Source organism: Pagrus major, chromosome 22 (genome assembly GCF_040436345.1).
Source record: "Pagrus major chromosome 22, Pma_NU_1.0".
Lineage (NCBI taxonomy): Eukaryota > Metazoa > Chordata > Actinopteri > Spariformes > Sparidae > Pagrus > Pagrus major.
This window is the reverse complement of record NC_133236.1, coordinates 29843093-29861678: the sequence shown is the minus strand read 5'-3', so window position 1 is coordinate 29861678 and position 18586 is coordinate 29843093. Positions and strand designations below refer to the sequence as shown.

Genomic DNA, 18586 nt, shown 5'->3' with positions numbered 1-18586 from the left:
AGGGTCAAACTCATTGTCATTAGAGGAGGCTGATTCATAATCACCGTCCTCACACACACTCTCCTGTAAAGTGCTGTGACAGGACGTCATCACGGTCAGCGCTCTTTAGAGGTCGTAAGGAGAGAACACACTCAGGAGCTGTCAGGGAAGGTGATAATGTCATTATGAGCTTAAACCACCCAAACAAAACCATGTTCATACTTCTTGTGGTTTTATTCTGCTGAAAATCAACTCAAAGAAAGAACTCAGCATTCAAAATGTCTTCAGCACATTGATGTTGATGTTTCATTCGCCCGTTTGTCCTCATTGAATTAGGAAAAGGCATTTAGGAGTTTGAGGATGACAGAAAAGGTCACGCATGTATGAAGGAGCAGCAGCAGCAGGGGGCGATAATGACGGGAGCAGAGGATAGAGGATCTGTGGTGGTAGAAGGTCCGGGTCGGTCCGGGTCGGTCTGGTGATCTTTACCGAAACATAATGACGGCACACGACCTCCTCTCCACCGTGGTGACCTGGAAGAGGACAACCAAGATAATCAGCAGTAAAACAGAGAGATCAGAGTGAAGAGGCATCACATGTTACAGAAATACAGATATAAGGAGAGTAAAACAGAGGAGAGCAAGGATCCAGCGGAGCCCAGGGTGAGACGATCCAGATCCATCAGTATGTGAGGCAGCAGGAGCCACGAGAGGGAGATGGTCCCGGGGCCCGGGGTGAAGGTCCGACATGAAAGTAACGTGAAATGACACATTTTGTAGAAACGCTCGTATGATTTGAATGAATCTGTAGAAACATTTTGTTCTGATGAGAAACTAAATATAAATATCATCAGTCGTTATGACTTTCACCATCAAAATCAGGGACAACGGATACGTTTACATGATCTTCGTCAGCAGTTGTTGTGGAAAAGTTCTTAAAACTATTTTTTTTAACTGTGTTTATTTTAACATTTTCATTTTTCATTTTGGTTTCTTGCCGGCAGCAGAAAGCTTCCATACAAACCAGCGCTATCTCTGGGAAAATGACTTCAGGTTGCTACCAGCAGAGAAAATGTGCTGTCAAGGAGTTACGACTTTTGTTCTAAGTATTTGTTAGTTTAATTCAGATCAGTTGAATGAATTAGATGCAGTGTCACAGTGTTGGCCGGTGGAGATCAGAGAAAATCACTTGCATTGCTTTTTTTGTGGCTATAAAAGAAAAGGAGGACGGTGATGAAGGTAAGTTAATAACAGTCACGACATTCGCTCATCGAGAAAGTTTTCTCAAAACAAGAGAGAAGAGAAAAATAAAGAAATCTGAATCAAGAACTGTCAGAAACCACTTCAGTAAAATCCAGCTGATCCCACTGAACACACACATTTGTGTCCTTTGATTCATATAAATAAGAATAAGTTAATACAAATAATGAGTTTGTACATTTTCGTAAGATGAATCTCAGTAACTGTCGCTCAGCGGAGTCGTTACCGTCGCAGCTCCTCTTATTTACAGTGACAGCTGACTGACGGCTCCACGGCAACAACACATCGGTGTTTCTCAGGTGTTCGGCAGAAAAATACATTTACAAACAGTTATTCTCATTTTCTGAGAGAATCAATCAGACCGGAGGCGTCACAGGCATCGACTTGGCAGGAGGCTCCGACTGAAGTTAGTTATTGGCATGAAACATTTAAATCAATCTACTTTATTCAGCCCAACAAAGAGCAGAACGCAGCTGAAGACCAACGGTGAAAGAGGAAATGATTTTAGATATGAGTCAAACACTTTAAATAATTACTGCTGCTGAATCCATTTACCTTCACCTCCAGCAGCCGGGTTCAGCTCCGACACCGCGGGGTTGTTCCTGAAACATTTTACTAAAACGTTTTTCAGCTCACCACAAAGAAAACCTTCATTCAGCTTCACAGTCAAAATAACACATTTACTTTGAGAGTTAGAAGATTTTAATGTTTTGCAGTTTGAAGTGGACGACAGACACACAGACACAGAGCGGCATGACCGTCCAGTGACGGTCTGAGAGGTCGACCGTCCTGTTGGTTCTGTCAGCGGTGTGCCGGTGCAGCAGCAGCAGCATGGCTCGAGTCATTTCAAGTGACAGCTGATTGACAGCTGCGGGATTCGACAAAATGATGCACAAGCACCCCGAGTGACAGAACCTGTTGTCAAGTTCTTGTGCGGTTTGGACAGAGAGCAGGACCGTCGGGGCCGGAGCTGGCAGGCAGCCACGACTCAGGCCACGGCCAACATGTGACCGCTGCACCGTCTGCTGCACGCCAACAGGACAACAGCTGAGGAAGAAGCAGTGAGCAACATCTGGATCTGCAGAAGGTTTCTATAACAGCTCACTAATCAAAGACTCTTAAGATTGAGATTTGGTCATCAGGTCAAGATGCAGGACAAGAAAACACAAAGTGTTCAGTCTGGAGTTTACCAGCTTTATTGTGTTTTATTCAACAAGCTTCTTCTGACTTCTTCGTAAAAACGTCCTGCCACACTGAAAGCACCGCGCTGTCTGTACATTAAGAAGTATTTGGACACGTTCTCACTGCAGCCACATGTGACAGCTGAACACTGACCCAATCACCTCCTGGTCCCGACACTCCCCTGTTCACGTGTACTGACAGGAACTCACTGTAGGTTTGTGAACTGTGAGCTGCCTCAGTGGAAATACAAAGTCTGGCCCGTGATGAAAATGACTGATAAATGTGTGAGATGTGAACTGAGCGCTCACTGAAGATGAAACTATGGACTGTTTGTTCTGCCGAGAGTGAACCAGGCACTTATTTTTCACAGCTCACACTCGTTCAAGGGCAGAAATTTAATCTTTTTTAAAATATAAACTTAGAAAACTAATATTTAGATGATGTACCACCATAAAAAATCTTTTTGTCTCACTAGCTGGCTTTATCCAAGCCGACGGCTTTATCCAAGCCAGCTAGCTCGACCCACCTTGACGTACCTGTTCTTTGCTTCCTTGAAGGTCGGTCTTGTTGAAATCGACGAACGGCGGAAATTCGCGACGCGAAACGAACGCAAAGAGATTTCGGTTGTTCAAGTTTCACACACACAGAGACACACTCACACCTTTGTTTCCTACCTCAGGTCGTCTTGTCCTGGACTCGATCCCTCGACTCCGGATCACCAGTCGGCGTCGTTAACCACTGGACCATCTTCAGCGCTGACGAATACAAACAACCAGAGAGAGAAGAAGATCAGACTGAGGGAAGAGTCTGCACAGAGTCCACCTTCATCAACCTGGAGAGGAAACTTTGGATGGACCACTTTCTGCTCTGAACTTTCTTTGAGTTTAATCCTTGAATCTTGTTGTTGAGATTTCTTCAGTGTTGAACAAGATCCTCCTGTCCTGTTGTCCCAAATAGTTCAGTGGTCAAGACTCTGAGCTTTGGTCCAGATGACCTGGGTTCAGTTCCAGCTTTGGCAAAAGAAACAGAATAACTGCTCTTTGTTTATTAATTTGGATGAGATGAATTTGAATCCACAACTTCTTTGTCACAATTATGTTGAGACCCAGAAACTTAGAAGAAGAGATACAATAGAGTTCTGACCATTTTTCATCTTGGACACCTTAAATTAAAAACAGCAGGGATGTTTGCCCTCCACGCTTCAGGACATCAGCACAGCTCAGTAAATGCATCTCTGCCACACAAAGACCTGAAACCTGGTCGCCTCCAAACTCCTCAGAAAGATAATGGAGCTCAGAAAGTTCTGGTAGTTCTGTTGCTCCAGAGGCACGTTCGTGACAAAGAAGTTGTGGATTCAAATTCATCTCATCCAAATTAATAAACAAAGAGCAGTTATTCTGTTTCTTTTGCCAAAGCTGGAACTGAACCCAGGTCATCTGGACCAAAGCTCAGAGTCTTGACCACTGGACCATTTGGGACAACAGGACAGGAGGATCTTGTTCAACACTGAAGAAATCTCAACAACAAGATTCAAGGATTAAACTCAAAGAAAGTTCAGAGCAGAAAGTGGTCCATCCAAAGTTTCCTCTCCAGGTTGATGAAGGTGGACTCTGTGCAGACTCTTCCCTCAGTCTGATCTTCTTCTCTCTCTGGTTGTTTGTATTCGTCAGCGCTGAAGATGGTCCAGTGGTTAACGACGCCGACTGGTGATCCGGAGTCGAGGGATCGAGTCCAGGACAAGACGACCTGAGGTAGGAAACAAAGGTGTGAGTGTGTCTCTGTGTGTGTGAAACTTGAACAACCGAAATCTCTTTGCGTTCGTTTCGCGTCGCGAATTTCCGCCGTTCGTCGATTTCAACAAGACCGACCTTCAAGGAAGCAAAGAACAGGTACGTCAAGGTGGGTCGAGCTAGCTGGCTTGGATAAAGCCGTCGGCTTGGATAAAGCCAGCTAGTGAGACAAAAAGATTTTTTATGGTGGTACATCATCTAAATATTAGTTTTCTAAGTTTATATTTTAAAAAAGATTAAATTTCTGCCCTTGAACGAGTGTGAGCTGTGAAAAATAAGTGCCTGGTTCACTCTCGGCAGAACAAACAGTCCATAGTTTCATCTTCAGTGAGCGCTCAGTTCACATCTCACACATTTATCAGTCATTTTCATCATGGGCCAGACTTTGTATTTCCACTGAGGCAGCTCACAGTTCACAAACCTACAGTGAGTTCCTGTCAGTACACGTGAACAGGGGAGTGTCGGGACCAGGAGGTGATTGGGTCAGTGTTCAGCTGTCACATGTGGCTGCAGTGAGAACGTGTCCAAATACTTCTGAACGTACAGACAGCGCGGTGCTTTCAGTGTGGCAGGACGTTTTTACGAAGAAGTCAGAAGAAGCTTGTTGAATAAAACACAATAAAGCTGGTAAACTCCAGACTGAACACTTTGTGTTTTCTTGTCCTGCATCTTGACCTGATGACCAAATCTCAATCTTAAGAGTCTTTGATTAGTGAGCTGTTATAGAAACCTTCTGCAGATCCAGATGTTGCTCACTGCTTCTTCCTCAGCTGTTGTCCTGTTGGCGTGCAGCAGAGCTCTGTGAGTCGGTGACATGAATTCATGACCCGCGTGGGCTTGTGGTTCGTGTTACCAGCTTTCAACCAGGGTTCAGTTACTCTGCTGTCCAGATATCCTCCAAGGGTAGAGTGATTGTGATTGTGATGGAGTGATTGTCAACTGCATTTTGAACCGTGAAGACGTGCTAGGTGCTGCTACCTGCAGCCTTTGCTATGCTTATTGAAGTCAGGTGAACTTCAGACTTGTTGAACAGATTGTTTTCTTCAGGTCACCCTGTATGCAGAGGATAATGTAATGTATCCGGCTACAGATCGCAGGTGTAACACATAAGTACACAAAAGTATGTGGAGGGGGGTGTTTAGTAGCCAACAGGTTTCAGGTGCTTTGTGGCAGGTTTGTCGACTGTCTCCAGAGAAAACTTTAAAAAGTTCACAGAAATAACTTCTCACTTCATGAAACACTTTGCTGGATCAGACTCCTACTTCTGAGAATTCAAGTCCCCTCACAATCTAAAATCTTTTCAAAGTGACTGATGATACTGCAGATCAGAGTGGAGTCTTTACTGGCTGCAGACACTCAGAGACAGACGCTCCTCCGGGACGTAATAGACCAGCTCAACAGGCTTCGTCACTTCCCCGCTACACCTGCCATCTTACATCATCATCAACCCTGCACCACCCATGTGTTTCATCCTTTGAGGACAGAGCCTGGTGGCCCTGTTTCATTAAAGACAGTAACATGAAAGTAGGTCTGTGTGTGAGAGAGAGAGGCTCAGAGAAAACATGTAGTTGGACATCGTGAAGACAGTGGACGAGATCTTCGACGAGTGACTGAGAAAATTAACCCCTGCTGATGTCATCAACGTGAGGAGGTCTGTGAGGTGTTTCAGAACGAACAACAGACCTGCAGGACGTTCACAGACGCACCGACAACAGTTCAGTTCAACATGTAACACGTCCTGTTGATTTTAAATAAATATAATATCCAGAGCTTCAGAGCATTCAGTTAACAGAGAGACAGGCTGCCACCACACACACCTGACGTGATACAAGACCATACACCTCATTTAAGTTTGATAAATAATAAATAAGAAAGCATTATATGAGTCAAATTCATTTTTAATGTGTAGGTCTGTGAATTATCTCATGCTGTATTCAGACTGAAAGAAAAGGAAAATGTTTGCCAAGAATACATTTACATTCAGTGCCAAGAAGCAAAAAATCTGCCTCTTTATTTATATTTTTTAGTTTAGTTTATTTTGTTCATTTTCCAACTTATAAAAACACAAATACACTGGTAGATATACAATAAATTAACTTAATGCGTTCTAGCTTCAGAAAAACAAACAAACAAACAAACAAATAAACTAAACAGGACCAAAAAAAGGTTATATATTATTATTATATTATATTTGTCAGCTGCCTTTAAATTCCACGCAGTGGGCTGTACGACCCAAAACTTCCCTCCCAAACTAAAAAAGACAAACAAACAAACTAAACTAACAAACGAATCCACGATAACAGGACTGCAAGGCCTCCATCCTCAAAGAAACACTTACCAAAGACAATGAGAAGGAAACTCTCTGACGGTCTGAAGAGAGAACTCCTTCTCCCTGGACCTCCCCCACATATGGGCCGGGCTTAATTACCTGATCAGGAACACCTGAGAGAGGAGAGAGGAGGAGGGGAGTGTGTATGAAGATCCAGACCTTCTGGAGGAATAAACACCTGGAGTCTCATCAGATTCTGTTCTGATCTGAGCAGTTTACTGACGGAGGACGAGGAACTTTAAAAAGTGGATTTATCTTCACTCCTGTTTATCGACCTGACTGCAGCAGTGATCGGTGGAGGTGATGCTCTGTGAATAACACAATGTAAAAATATTCTTACTGTTTATCTAAAATGACGAGAGCAAAGAGAAAATGTACTGGAGAGAGAAACACATTCAAATATAATCCTGTCCACTAAGTTCAAAACACGAGACTCAGAATCACCTGAAAACATCATGAAGGAGTTCAATAAAAAGCTGCACCTGCAGGATTTCTGTGCTTCATTCTGCACAAACTCCTTGAAAGACAATAAAGCTAGGAGTCGGTGAAAATGACCCGGAGCTGAAGCTGAAACACAGTTTCACCAACGCTGAACTTCTTTGTTCGAATTAAAGTGAAACAAATGAAATAAAAACAGCTGAGATTGAATTGTGCGTCCTCACAGAGTCTCTGCTGTCACACGTTTGTCTCCGTCTGCTGTCCCTTAAAACACCAACACAGTTAACGACATCATCGTCCTGCAGGTTAATACTTTAACACGTCTTTAATAACTCAGATGTGTCATCGTCAGTCTGCTGAGGGAGATTTAGTGACAACTTTAAGGTCTTGACATTCACACATTGTAAAACACATACTGTTAAACGACTAACCTTTCCCCTTAAAGCTGCACTGGGAGGGATTCTCACGTGTTGAATTAACGGCTCAGCTTCCATGTAAATCAGGCTGCAGCTCGTCTTCCTGCTCCGTCGGCTCGTTTGTAGCTTGTGGCCACATTTCTATTTATGTTTAAGGCTTTTGGGCTGAGAGTTTTTGTGTTTTACAGCAGATTGAAAATGGTTTCTGATCAATATGTTGACAGATAATCGGTGGCTGCAGGTCTGAATGGAGTGCTGTTTCCTCATTAGTGAATATTAGCAGAGAGAAAAGCTGTTCCCCAAACCCACACCACCCACCAGCTTTGTGCAGTATTTATTAGAATTAGAGAAGCACAATGTTTGGATTTTTGCTGATATTTGATATCATTTTGGCAGATTATGAGTGAATGAATGCAGAGAACATGTCGCCTCTCTCTCTCTCTCTCTCTCTCTCTCTCTCTCTCTATATATATATATATATATATATATATATATATTGTATAATATACTTATTATTCTGCATTTGTGTTGTATTGTCTCACTTGCATTCATCAGCAGCACCGACACGACAAAAACAGCAACAGTAGTAGAAATAACGACACGCACAACAACCACTAAAGCAGCAACATTAAAAAACACAGAAAGTCGTCGCAGCAGCTGAACTTTTCTGTTTCTCTGCTTCTGATGTAAAAACAACGACAAGAGTTCATGTTTATTCATGACGCCGCGACAAAGGAGAAGCAGAGAAAACCCTCGAGCAACACACAGTTTAGAGGAGACTGTGTGTGTGTGTGTGTGTGTGTTATATACTGTTAGTATAGATGAGTGGATCATCATCTAAAGTAACCATATTCCCAACATTAACAACCATTTTGACACCTGACAGTTTTTCTGCATTTCTTAAAGCTGCACTTATAATTATTTGTATATTAAAGCAGCTACGATGAACTTTTATTGTGTTGATTTTGGCGCCCCCTGTGGACAAACGCTGTACGATCACCGCCGCCTCGTGTCTAAAGATCTTGATCTGCTAGTGTGTGCTTACTTTGGATGCGACTCAAAGAAAACCGACGCAGATCACAGATTTGATTGTTTGGTAATAGTCTTTTCTAATCTATTTTAGAGGAGAGTCCTGGCCGAGGTAGCAGCCGGTGGTAACCACACACCTTATTGAGACGAGGGAACAGGATGTGCTAACATGCTAACTGATTTCAAGGGTTTAGGACAACAGACGACGCCACTGTATAAAGCCAGCTGTTCTGCTGCTGTCAGAAACACCGGAGTATCCTCTGCCGTACCACCAGACTACACAGCAGCTTCACTCCTCAGGCCGAGACTCCTCAATTCAGTTTAACTTTCAGAATCCGACTCAGCGACAGGCAATAAGAATATCTGTAACTATACAGGAATAGACAATCTTGGCACTGATGGTCATCAGTATTAAACTGAGACTGTTTATAACTAGTTAAAGTTCCTTATAGGACGTTTAAAGCATTCATTTGCGAAGCTGCTGAAAAGTGGCCTCCATCTGTGTTCTGACGTCACCTTGCAGCACAACAGTCTTTACCTTTCTGTGACTTTCTTCAGCAGTCGTGTGCAGAATGGTGACTGAATTCAAATCAGATGTATTAAAGCAAGAATTTGCATAACTCATTCTGTCACTGTGATTCACAACAAGCCAGGAGACAAACAAACGGATCGATTTTCCTTTAAGGCTCGACGTTGCTGGAAAGTCTCGGCTCAGATGCATCAGCTCAAACTTGATTTGTGTGCTCGGTGGGAAGAAAGCTGATCAGGAGAAACCAAAGCGAGATTAGATTTTCATCATGATTGATGAAGATCGAGCTCAGCCGGTCTTTCTGATTTCTTCTAACCAGCGCTGCTAACTCTGCTCCCTCTATGCATTCAATATTTCAAACACAGTCTGGAGAGGATGAGACCCTGCTGCTGAACCTCGATGCTATCGTGTGCTGCATGTTGCTGCAGATATACTGAAGTAAAAACAGAGCTGGAGCACGTCACGTGTGGTTAAACCCTCTACGGCTGAGGAAAGTATTTGTCAGGTGCAGTTTGAAGCGTATAATACAGAACATTTCTGCATTGAAGTGTCTAAAAATGACTCAACCTTTTCTCTACATGTTGTTGAGTTGTGTTCAACAATGTTCAAACCGGAGAAATCCTCCAGCTTCCTCGAGGAAAAGCTGCATTTCATTCGGTCGCCTGTCGCTTTAACTTCAGGAGAGTCAGAGAGGAAGGACGTCGGAGAACGAGACTAAATGTAACATTAGTCACTGATAGATCTCATCAGCAGTGGTGTGTTCACCACCAGCGAAGCGACCACAGGATTATTTGTTTGTTCGCCCCAAACAGCCACATAGCTTCACTGCACATTAGCCATAAGCTAATGTTAGCGAGTACACCGAGTGTCTGTGAGTCTGATCAGGTGAACCTCTTATTAAGTTCAGCATCTCTGTCCCGTCTCCTCTCTGTAACGTTACATTCATGAAGTAAAGTCCATTTCCCCTCCGGATCAGTCAGCAGTCAACATTACAGAACCTGGAGGTCACCTCCGGATCACTGCTGCAGTCAGGTTGATAAACAGGAGTGAAGATAAATCCACTTTTTAATCCCCCTTCCAGGTTTTTATTCCTCCAGGAGTTCTGGATCAGCATCGACCACCAACTATCAGTATTTTATGCCAATTTTCAAAAAGGAGAAAATCTTTTCTGGAATAATCAGAAGAATTATTCTGTTGAAGTTATAAACGATCGCTTCAACGCTCTAAACATGGTCATAAATCACACCAGCTGAGCACGTTATTATCTTATGGTGCATGTGAGCTGCTGTCAGTGAGGAATACTGGCTCCACATGTATGAGCCAAAAACACTTAGAAACAATGAACTGACAGCTTTTGTTCAGTGGCCAGTCAGATGTCTGCTCATTATACACAGGCTGACGTCCTCGTACACTTAATTAGTGGCTCAAAAAGAAACAAGTTGAATTCCTGATAGTCTCTTGTTGTCGTGGCAGCGAGTGGACATGGAATAATTTATTTTATTCTGTTGTTAGAGACATGAAGCAACCGTCTGACAATCATCAGTTACACTGACACACACGAACACACACTTCATCCTCTCGTTCACACTTTTACCACCGAATGCATCAGAGATGTTCTGATTTTTTGTACTTTTTTGTCTCACTCACTTGTGTTGAGCTGATCATGTTTGTTTTTTTCCATCATTTTTGATTTTGTGAAGTTGTGAATGAACTGGGAGAGAAGCAGCTCCCTCATATAAACAGCATTATGATGATAATCACCACAGCTGAAGACGTTATATTAGAAACGTCCAGCTGCATCTGTTTACATAAGCACCATGAATGACTGACGTCATGAGGGTGTTGAAGGGTCGCCCCCTTTCATAGGAGGAGAAATCAACTGGAAACGAGGGGGCGGGGGAACGATCAGATGAGGGATTTACAGGAATGGATTCAGAACCCATTTAACTGCATGATCGATGCAGAATCATGATTGAGTGCATGATGGGAGACATTTCATCTGCAAACCTGACAGGATAACAAGCGCACAAAGTGAAAAATGTCTCCTCTGGATTTAGGCATTTTCTGAAGTGTCATAGAAAAGTGACAACTTGCCGGCTCGCTGCACCTCCGTCACCTCGGGTGTCGATTCCTCTCAAATGTGCCTCTAATGGGAGTTGGCGGCCCCGAAGCTCCCAGGTGGCTTTGCAAGTCACCTGCTCGGTGACAAAAGCAGCAGTTAGCAGCTCTGCTGAAGACCTCTGAAGATTTATCATCAGTAAGCTGAGGAGAAACTCTATTACAGACATCTGAATACGCTCGGCTACAGACGCTGCAGGTGTAGCGCATACACACATGGAGCTGCATATATGCAAGGAAATACCTCTGAAAATGCGTGCGCACACACATTTACACACACAGCTCGCATAATCCACCCTTCCAGATGAGTTGTGGCCTGAAGCTGCAGGTGCCTAAGAGGATCTTGGGAGAAACGCCAAACTCTGCCCGAGTGCTGGCAGCAAATCAGAGCAAACACAAATCAGCAGCAGGCAGCCTGAGAGCGGAGATGATCCCTGCTCCGTAATCAGCACCGTTTGCTGTTGGTTTACTTTTTTATTTACTGTTTTCTCGTCTCTAACAGGCGTTTCAGTGGAGGTGAGCCGCCGCCGGGCGCTTGTTCAACTTCCTCATCGTGAGCTGGAACCTGCATCTGTTCTTCACTTGGCAGAATCCAATTAATTAAACAAGTGTTCATTGTGAAAAAATTAACTCAGACAAAATGTAATCAAACGATTCGCCAAACTCTCTTAATCTTCTTATTGTGTGCAAATTAGCTGTGGATGGCGTCGCAGCAGGTGAGCGTTCCAGAAGTCAGAGGGTCCGACTCCCACAGGAACCAACAGACGGGCCACATGTTCTCACCGACACGCAGTCTGATGCAACACGTCCTCAGATCCAAACATCTGAATGGACTGATCTGATTGGACTGATTGTCTCTGACTCCCAACATGACTACTGCAGCGTACAGCGACGAGTAACCACCATCGCGAGCTCACAGTCTGGTTAGGTTCAGACGAGAGTTCTACCGGGTCGGGCTTGGGAAAAGATCACGGTTTGGGTTTAAAGAAGTCTGGCATTGTGTTATATTATGTGATATATTCAGCAACAGTTATAGTTGAGTTTCATTACTGGTTCCTGATCCCAGCACCTTCATTTATCTTCAGGCATTGAAATATCTGATCCTTCCTGCTAGAATTTGTACCGGTCAACCCAATAACCGGAGTAAATGTTAATACACATTTCTGCAAACCACAGATGAGTTTCAGCTTAATGAAACGTATCTTTAGGTTCAATGTTACATCGTTAAGAAGCTATAATTAGCTGGTGGTTTCATGCTTACAACAGCGGTCTCTCGCTCGGCAGAGGTCGTCCCTGTTTCAGCTTCTGAGACCTGATTCTGACGCCACAAAGACGGCTTGAAAATGTCCGACTCGTTTAAAAGATCCACTGGTTTCATGCTTACAAACGGTGAGATGTTGTCTCGACAGCGGTCTCTCTCTTGGCAGCTGTCTCACCTGGTTTGGCTTGAAATACCTGGACTCATCGTCACAGACACAGCTGGAAATGTCCTGTTTCATCAAAAATAAGATTGTTTCCATTTGGTCCCAGCGCTTTATTTATTAGTCATTGATCGTCTTTCTGACTTTTAATAAAGGTGACTGGGGTGTTACAGCGGTGATGGTTTACAGGCACATGTGCGGGACTATAAATAGGTCACAGCTGTTCTGATCCTGTCGGAGAACCTCAGTGATGAAACACAGACCGTTAAACTGTTGTGCACTTCTTCTTTTTTATGTCTGAGTGGTGGAAGTGGGACTGAAGCTCATACGTGTTTCCAAAATGACAGATTTATGAAAACAGAACGAGGCGTTAGCTCCAAAAAGCTTTAAAAACCTGACGACAGCGTGTGTGTGTGTGTGTGTGTGTGTGTGTGTGTGTGTGTGTGTGTGTTGAGTACACACAGTTTCAGTTGACACTCTGCTCTGAACAACTGGGCAGACAAAAGTTTGTTACGCTGCTCCGGTTGATTGCTACTGACAAACTTCCAGTTCACTGCCGGTGACGTCCCACTGAGTGATTCACCAGAATACCAAACAGATGCAGCTGAGATGCATCTGAGAGGAAAAACATAAATCCACCTCCGAGCGCTGTGTGTGTGTGTGTGTGTGTGTGTGTGTCAACAACATACCTGCTGAGAGCCTAACGTGCACGTTAGCTTTAATGGATTGGGAAACATGTAGAGAGAAAAGAGTAATGACATCCAGCTGAAGTCTCTCCATCACTGCGACATCAGGAGCGAGTCCATCTGAAGGTCAGAGGTCGATGTGTTTGACGTCTGTGGTACAGCGAGAAGCACTCTGAAGAACACCGTTGACATTTGTGTGTGTGCAGACATGGCTGACCTGTGTAGAGTGCATGAGTGACACGACTGACCTTTTCCGTATGTCTCCGGCAATCTGTGAGCAACCGCCTGACAAGGTCAAACTCCTTGCAGCCGCCGGACACGTAATGCATTTGGTGTTTAAAGTATAACTCCTGATCCATTCTCCTCCTCGTCCTCCTCCTCCTCGTCCTCCTCCTCCTCCTCCTCCTCGCTCTGTTTCCATGTGTTTCATCACCGGAGATAAAGGAGGAAGCTTTTAGCATGCAGGTCCTGTGGGAGTCGGACCTTTCGCCTCGTCAAGCATGATTACATTTTCCCACCCAAGTATGTGATTGTTGGTGTAAAATAACTGCTGTTAACCGTGTGGATCTGCTGCCGTCCTTCATCATGCATGATGGACTTGGAAGCTGAAGTGGAAAAAAAAAAACCCTGAAGCCATTTGTAGCTTGATATTTTAGCATTTAATGTCTTTCTAGCTGATTGCAAACTGGACAGAAGAAGCTAACAGAACAGAGCGGCTGAGTCTGGATCTTTAACAACCAACCCTGAGCACTGAGAGGAAAAACTCAGCAGACTTTTAGTAGATGAGAGTCACGTTCAATGTCAAGAGAGAAGTCGTCATGTAGTGAGAAAGAGTCTCGACTTTACAAAAAAGCTGCAACTCTGAGAGACAAAGTTCAAGTTTCAAGTAGAAAGCAGATAAAACTATTTAAAAACAAAAGGTGAAATCTTTGATTAAAAAAATCAGATTTTCTGAGAATAACATCAAATTTTTAGCAGATCACCTTCAAAATGTCAAAAATTGTGTTGTAATTTTGTAAGTAAGAGTCGTGACTACAAAGAAAAGCTGTAACTCTGAGAGACAAAGCTAACAGTGTTAGCCTGCACGTGAATATGGTCTCCTCAGATCAGGTTGATCTCTGTGATCACAGCAGACGAGCTGCATGGAGACATCTGATGTTTAAATCATCTCCAGCTGCTTCAGCTGTTCAGCAGAACGCTGCAACTCTGTTTTACTGTGAAGCTCCAGAAATGTTCTGTGGGCTACGAGACTTCACCTGACTTTATATCATCAGGAGGAGATGATGGCTGAGCCTGACTTTATATCATCAGGAGATGATGATCCATAAGGTCTGATGAACCTGCAGTGATGCGTTGCACAGACTCCAGATTTAAAAACTCTGCTACGATGTGAAACAGTGAAGTGACTTGGAAAAGGTCTTGAATGTAACCGACGCTCATCTGAATGTAAAATTATATGATCATTTATATGCAAATGTCCTGCAGCTTTAAATATTCATTGATTTATGCATATAAATTAATCACATTTAACATCAGTAACCAGACGGCTGTTCTTCCCAATACATTGTTCATGTCAGAGCCGGGGGGCTAGGTATTGTATCTGCAGTGTATTATTCACATGCATCAACACACAGCTCTCAGTAGTTGTAGTGGCCACTTGAGCAGCTCTCAGCACGTCTCCCTGAGTATTACATGGAAATGACAGCATTAAGTGTTAGTTGCCCCCTCGTCGTCTCTCATCCGTCCATCCAGCTGATTTATTTATTTTTTCTCACCCTGTCTTTTTATCTCTGCTCCTCCAGATGGAGACGAGGAAGCGTCTGGCCAAGATCGTGTTGGTGTTCGTGGGCCTGTTCGCCCTGTGCTGGTTCCCCAACCACGTGCTCTACATGTACCGCTCCTTCCACTACCACCAGATGGATCTGTCGCTGGCTCACCTCGTCATCACCCTGCTGGCCAGAGTCCTCAGCTTCTCCTCGTCCTGCGTCAACCCCTTCGCCCTCTACCTGCTCAGTGAGAGCTTCCGCCGACACTTCAACAGGTTAGAGTCTCTGGATCCTGCCACGCTTCAGTCGACCTTAACTTTATCCACTGATAATACTGGATAGAGATGAACAGGCCTTAACATGTAAAAGATTGAAAACATGCAGCGAGTGAATGCTTGAACAATTCTTTATTTATTGGCTGTGCCTGGAAAATGGAAATAAGAAGATATGATGCTGCCTCAAGGATCAGATCGAGACAGCAAAGACAGGCTGCTGCTCAGTATTGGCAGGGTGTTGCTCATGTTTTGCATTCAGTGTACATACGACTCTAAACTGCAATTGTAGACTAATCTAAACTTTCCAGAAGGCTGAACATTTGTCGAACTGTGAGCACTCAGAAAGAGATTCAGGAGGACGCTGAATACTTCATTTGCTGCTGTAAATGGGCTCCATAACGCCGCCGCAGAGCGGAGTAATCATGGCCTCGTCATTTTCTAAATCTTCTTTTGAGTGCTCCCACTTCCACTGAGCATCCTGAAACTTATCATTATTCTGCCTCGGCAGGATGGAAACTTCAAAACTTCACGCCAACTCTGGCACAATCCCTCCAAACTCTGCGACTGTCACAGCGAGACGCGGTAACCCGGGGACGGGCTTTGTGCTTCATTTGGGTCAGATTTACAGGCAAATCCTGACGCTGAGCAGAGAACAGGCAGGGAAATAAAACGCTCCTCTGGGAAGTAATTATAATGTGGCTGTAGCATGAAGCGCGTGCAGTAATTCACCTGTCTTTGGATTTATTTCTCATTACTGAAAGTGAAGTTTCATCTGAACTTAGTTATTTGTTCATTAACAATCTTTATTTCCCTGTTTCTGAGGATTGTGACTGTTGGAAAACATAAAATCAGTCTCCACACACAGTTTCCCTCTGTGTTGGGGACAGTACATAAACTTATGTTTAATTCCTGGAGACGTCCTTCATCCAACACTGACCTCTGCCTCACCCTCACACTTACACTAACTTTAAAACTGCAGCCTAAAATTTCAGATGTACGTTCTGGTGGTTTGTGTTTTGTCCTCTTGAGGAAGGCTGCAATTAACAATTCTATTATTTATCAAATAATCTGCAGATTATCTTCTTAACTGATCATCAAAATGTGAAAAAAGTGAAAAATGAAAAGAGAAAAATCTAAAATCTCTCAGAGCCCAAGATGACATCTTTAAATTGCTGCTTTGTCACAACGACAATCCAAAACCAAAATTAATTGCTTTAATTTCCATCCAGATGTGATAGCAGAGCGATTCTGGCCCGTGGCCGGAGACCGAACATTATGTTGATTTGTTTGGGAACAGTATAACATCATATAAGGCCGGTCGTTCGTCAGAACAAATAACTTCCAACTTCACAAAAACAAACGATCGAGGACTTTTGACTGATGACCAACTCAGGACACACTCGTGACTTTGATTTTGTGTCAGATTCCTGGTCAGAGCGCTCTAACGTTAAATCAACATTGTAACAGTTAACATATTTTCATGTCATCGGTCACGGAGGCTTCGTGCTGGTCCAACTTTGTTCACTGGGTTCTGGTTCTTACTCCTCAAAATGTTCTCCTCCTGCTGGTCAGAAGTTTCTGTGTCAACACCAACACTGGTTGGTCACTGTCAGCTCCAGTTAGCAGCGCTCCGTCTTGCAACCGACGAGGAGCAGATGATAAAGTTACCAATGACTCTTGTCATCGACTAAAACTTGGGTCGACCAGTAAAGGGCCTCGCAGATACTTTGTGAACCTGCTTAACTCCTTCTTCTTCTTCTTCTTCTTCAGTCAGCTGCGATGTGGTCGAGGTCCTCGCCCCGAGCGCCAGGCCAGCTACCTGCACAGCACCTCCCACATACGCCTCACCTCCATCAAGAAGACCACGCCCACCGCCGCCATCATTGCTCCCGCAGCCAACGGCAACTCCAGCAGACAGGAAGTTGCTCTGTGACGAGGGGTTGTGAGTCCGCGATGTTCAGCTCCGCCTCGTCCTGCAAACTCCTGCAGCTGTGAGACCAGGCGGGTTGTTTTGGTGCCAAGTGTCGACTGCGTGCATGTGAAGAGGAAACTGTACGGACCTCGTACTGGTTGAATGATTGTACCAAATCAGACATGATCGTCCTCAACGACAAAAAGTGCCTCTTGGAAATACAAGGTCAGACATCAAAGGGAAGAACAAACCCAACGCTTCACTTTTCTAATTCTTCAGATACCTTGAGATATGTTTGTAGAAGTTAAACCTGCAGTTTAAGTTTTAACAAACGTCCAACACTGAGAGGACAGACAGTCTTGTTGACAGCATGGTGATAGCATGTCTGCTGTGAAAGCTTGTTTCTCTGTGCTAAGTTGCTGGAATGCTCATCATCGATTGATCTGAAAAGCCGTTTTTCTTCTATTTGTCGACACTGTTTTGATCCACAGGGAATTTTGTCTGCTGCCTCTCAATAAGGAGGACCAGACACAGAGCAAAACGAGTGAATCGACCGCTCATCCAAGGACATTTCAGAGAAGGCATGGAACTGCTGGAGGATTGAAAGTTTGACCTTCCAGTTATGGGATGGTCTCTCTCTCTCTCTGACTCCTGCTACGACTACTTTGGAGATGAATGGATGCATTTGTAGCCGTTAAAAACTACCCGAAGCCTTGTAAACCAAAATATCTTCTTGTGTGGAGGAAAACCTCTTTGGTAAATGTTTGGTTTGTTGTTTCTGTTACTCTGTTACTCTGTGTCCACCAGGTGCGACTCTGTTTGATAGCTGATGGCTCGAACAGATTCGTGGAAGGTGTTTCTCGTTCATGATGAAATCAACGGGAGCTCTCTTGTCGCTCTTTTGCATGAGATTGCCCATCGAGTCTCTGTGTGGTTTGGGAACTTGCAGGATGATGGGGCTACCGCTACAAGCCTGTGGTCCATGAAAAATAATGCAAGAGTTGTGTCTAAATTCTCAGCAGGAAGTCAAACACATTCTCAGTGGGTAATGGACTCCAGCAGGGTTGTGTCTCATCACTGACTCTGTTTTTCAGGGACAGATTCCAGTCCGGTGGGCTCAGTATGTTTCTCTGCTTTTAGCAAAAAATGTAGCTCCGATGGCTTCATCGAACTGTAACGCTCCAACGCAACACGAGAACAGCTGCAGCTGAGAGTGAAGCTGCACGGATGAGATTCATCGCCTCTAAAGGGCCGTTCACACCAAGAACGATGACTGTAACAGTAACTTCAAGCTGTAGCTGCCCTTAGCTAGTTAGCTCGATTGGTCACCGTCACTTAATTTTCCCCAATTTATAGTTACTACCAGATTATATTCTAGAGTCCACAGCGCAAGTGCATTTACAGTGTGTGCAACTTCCTTTGGCCAGTTAAACAGCACATACTCTGGGTGCTAAGTA

The 18586-nt window shown here is 44.0% G+C and overlaps 1 protein-coding gene across 2 annotated transcripts in view; it reads left to right on the top strand.

Annotated features, from left to right (window-relative positions):
• nmbr (neuromedin B receptor) overlaps window positions 1-17890 on the top strand; it is a 42156-nt gene extending 24266 nt beyond the window's left edge. Inside the window, exons 4-6 of one of the 2 annotated variants that reach the window (XR_012180713.1) lie at window positions 14979-15217; window positions 16988-17354; window positions 17621-17890. Coding sequence is in view for 1 of the 2 variants with exons in the window: in XM_073493232.1 (XP_073349333.1) it covers window positions 14979-15217; window positions 16988-17150 (402 nt within the window). In the remaining variant the exon portion in view is untranslated. Of the gene's footprint in view, window positions 1-14978; window positions 15218-16987; window positions 17480-17620 lie in introns of those variants that run through there. The other variant, XM_073493232.1, reaches the window with a different exon arrangement.
• Window positions 17891-18586: the final 696 nt, after the last annotated feature.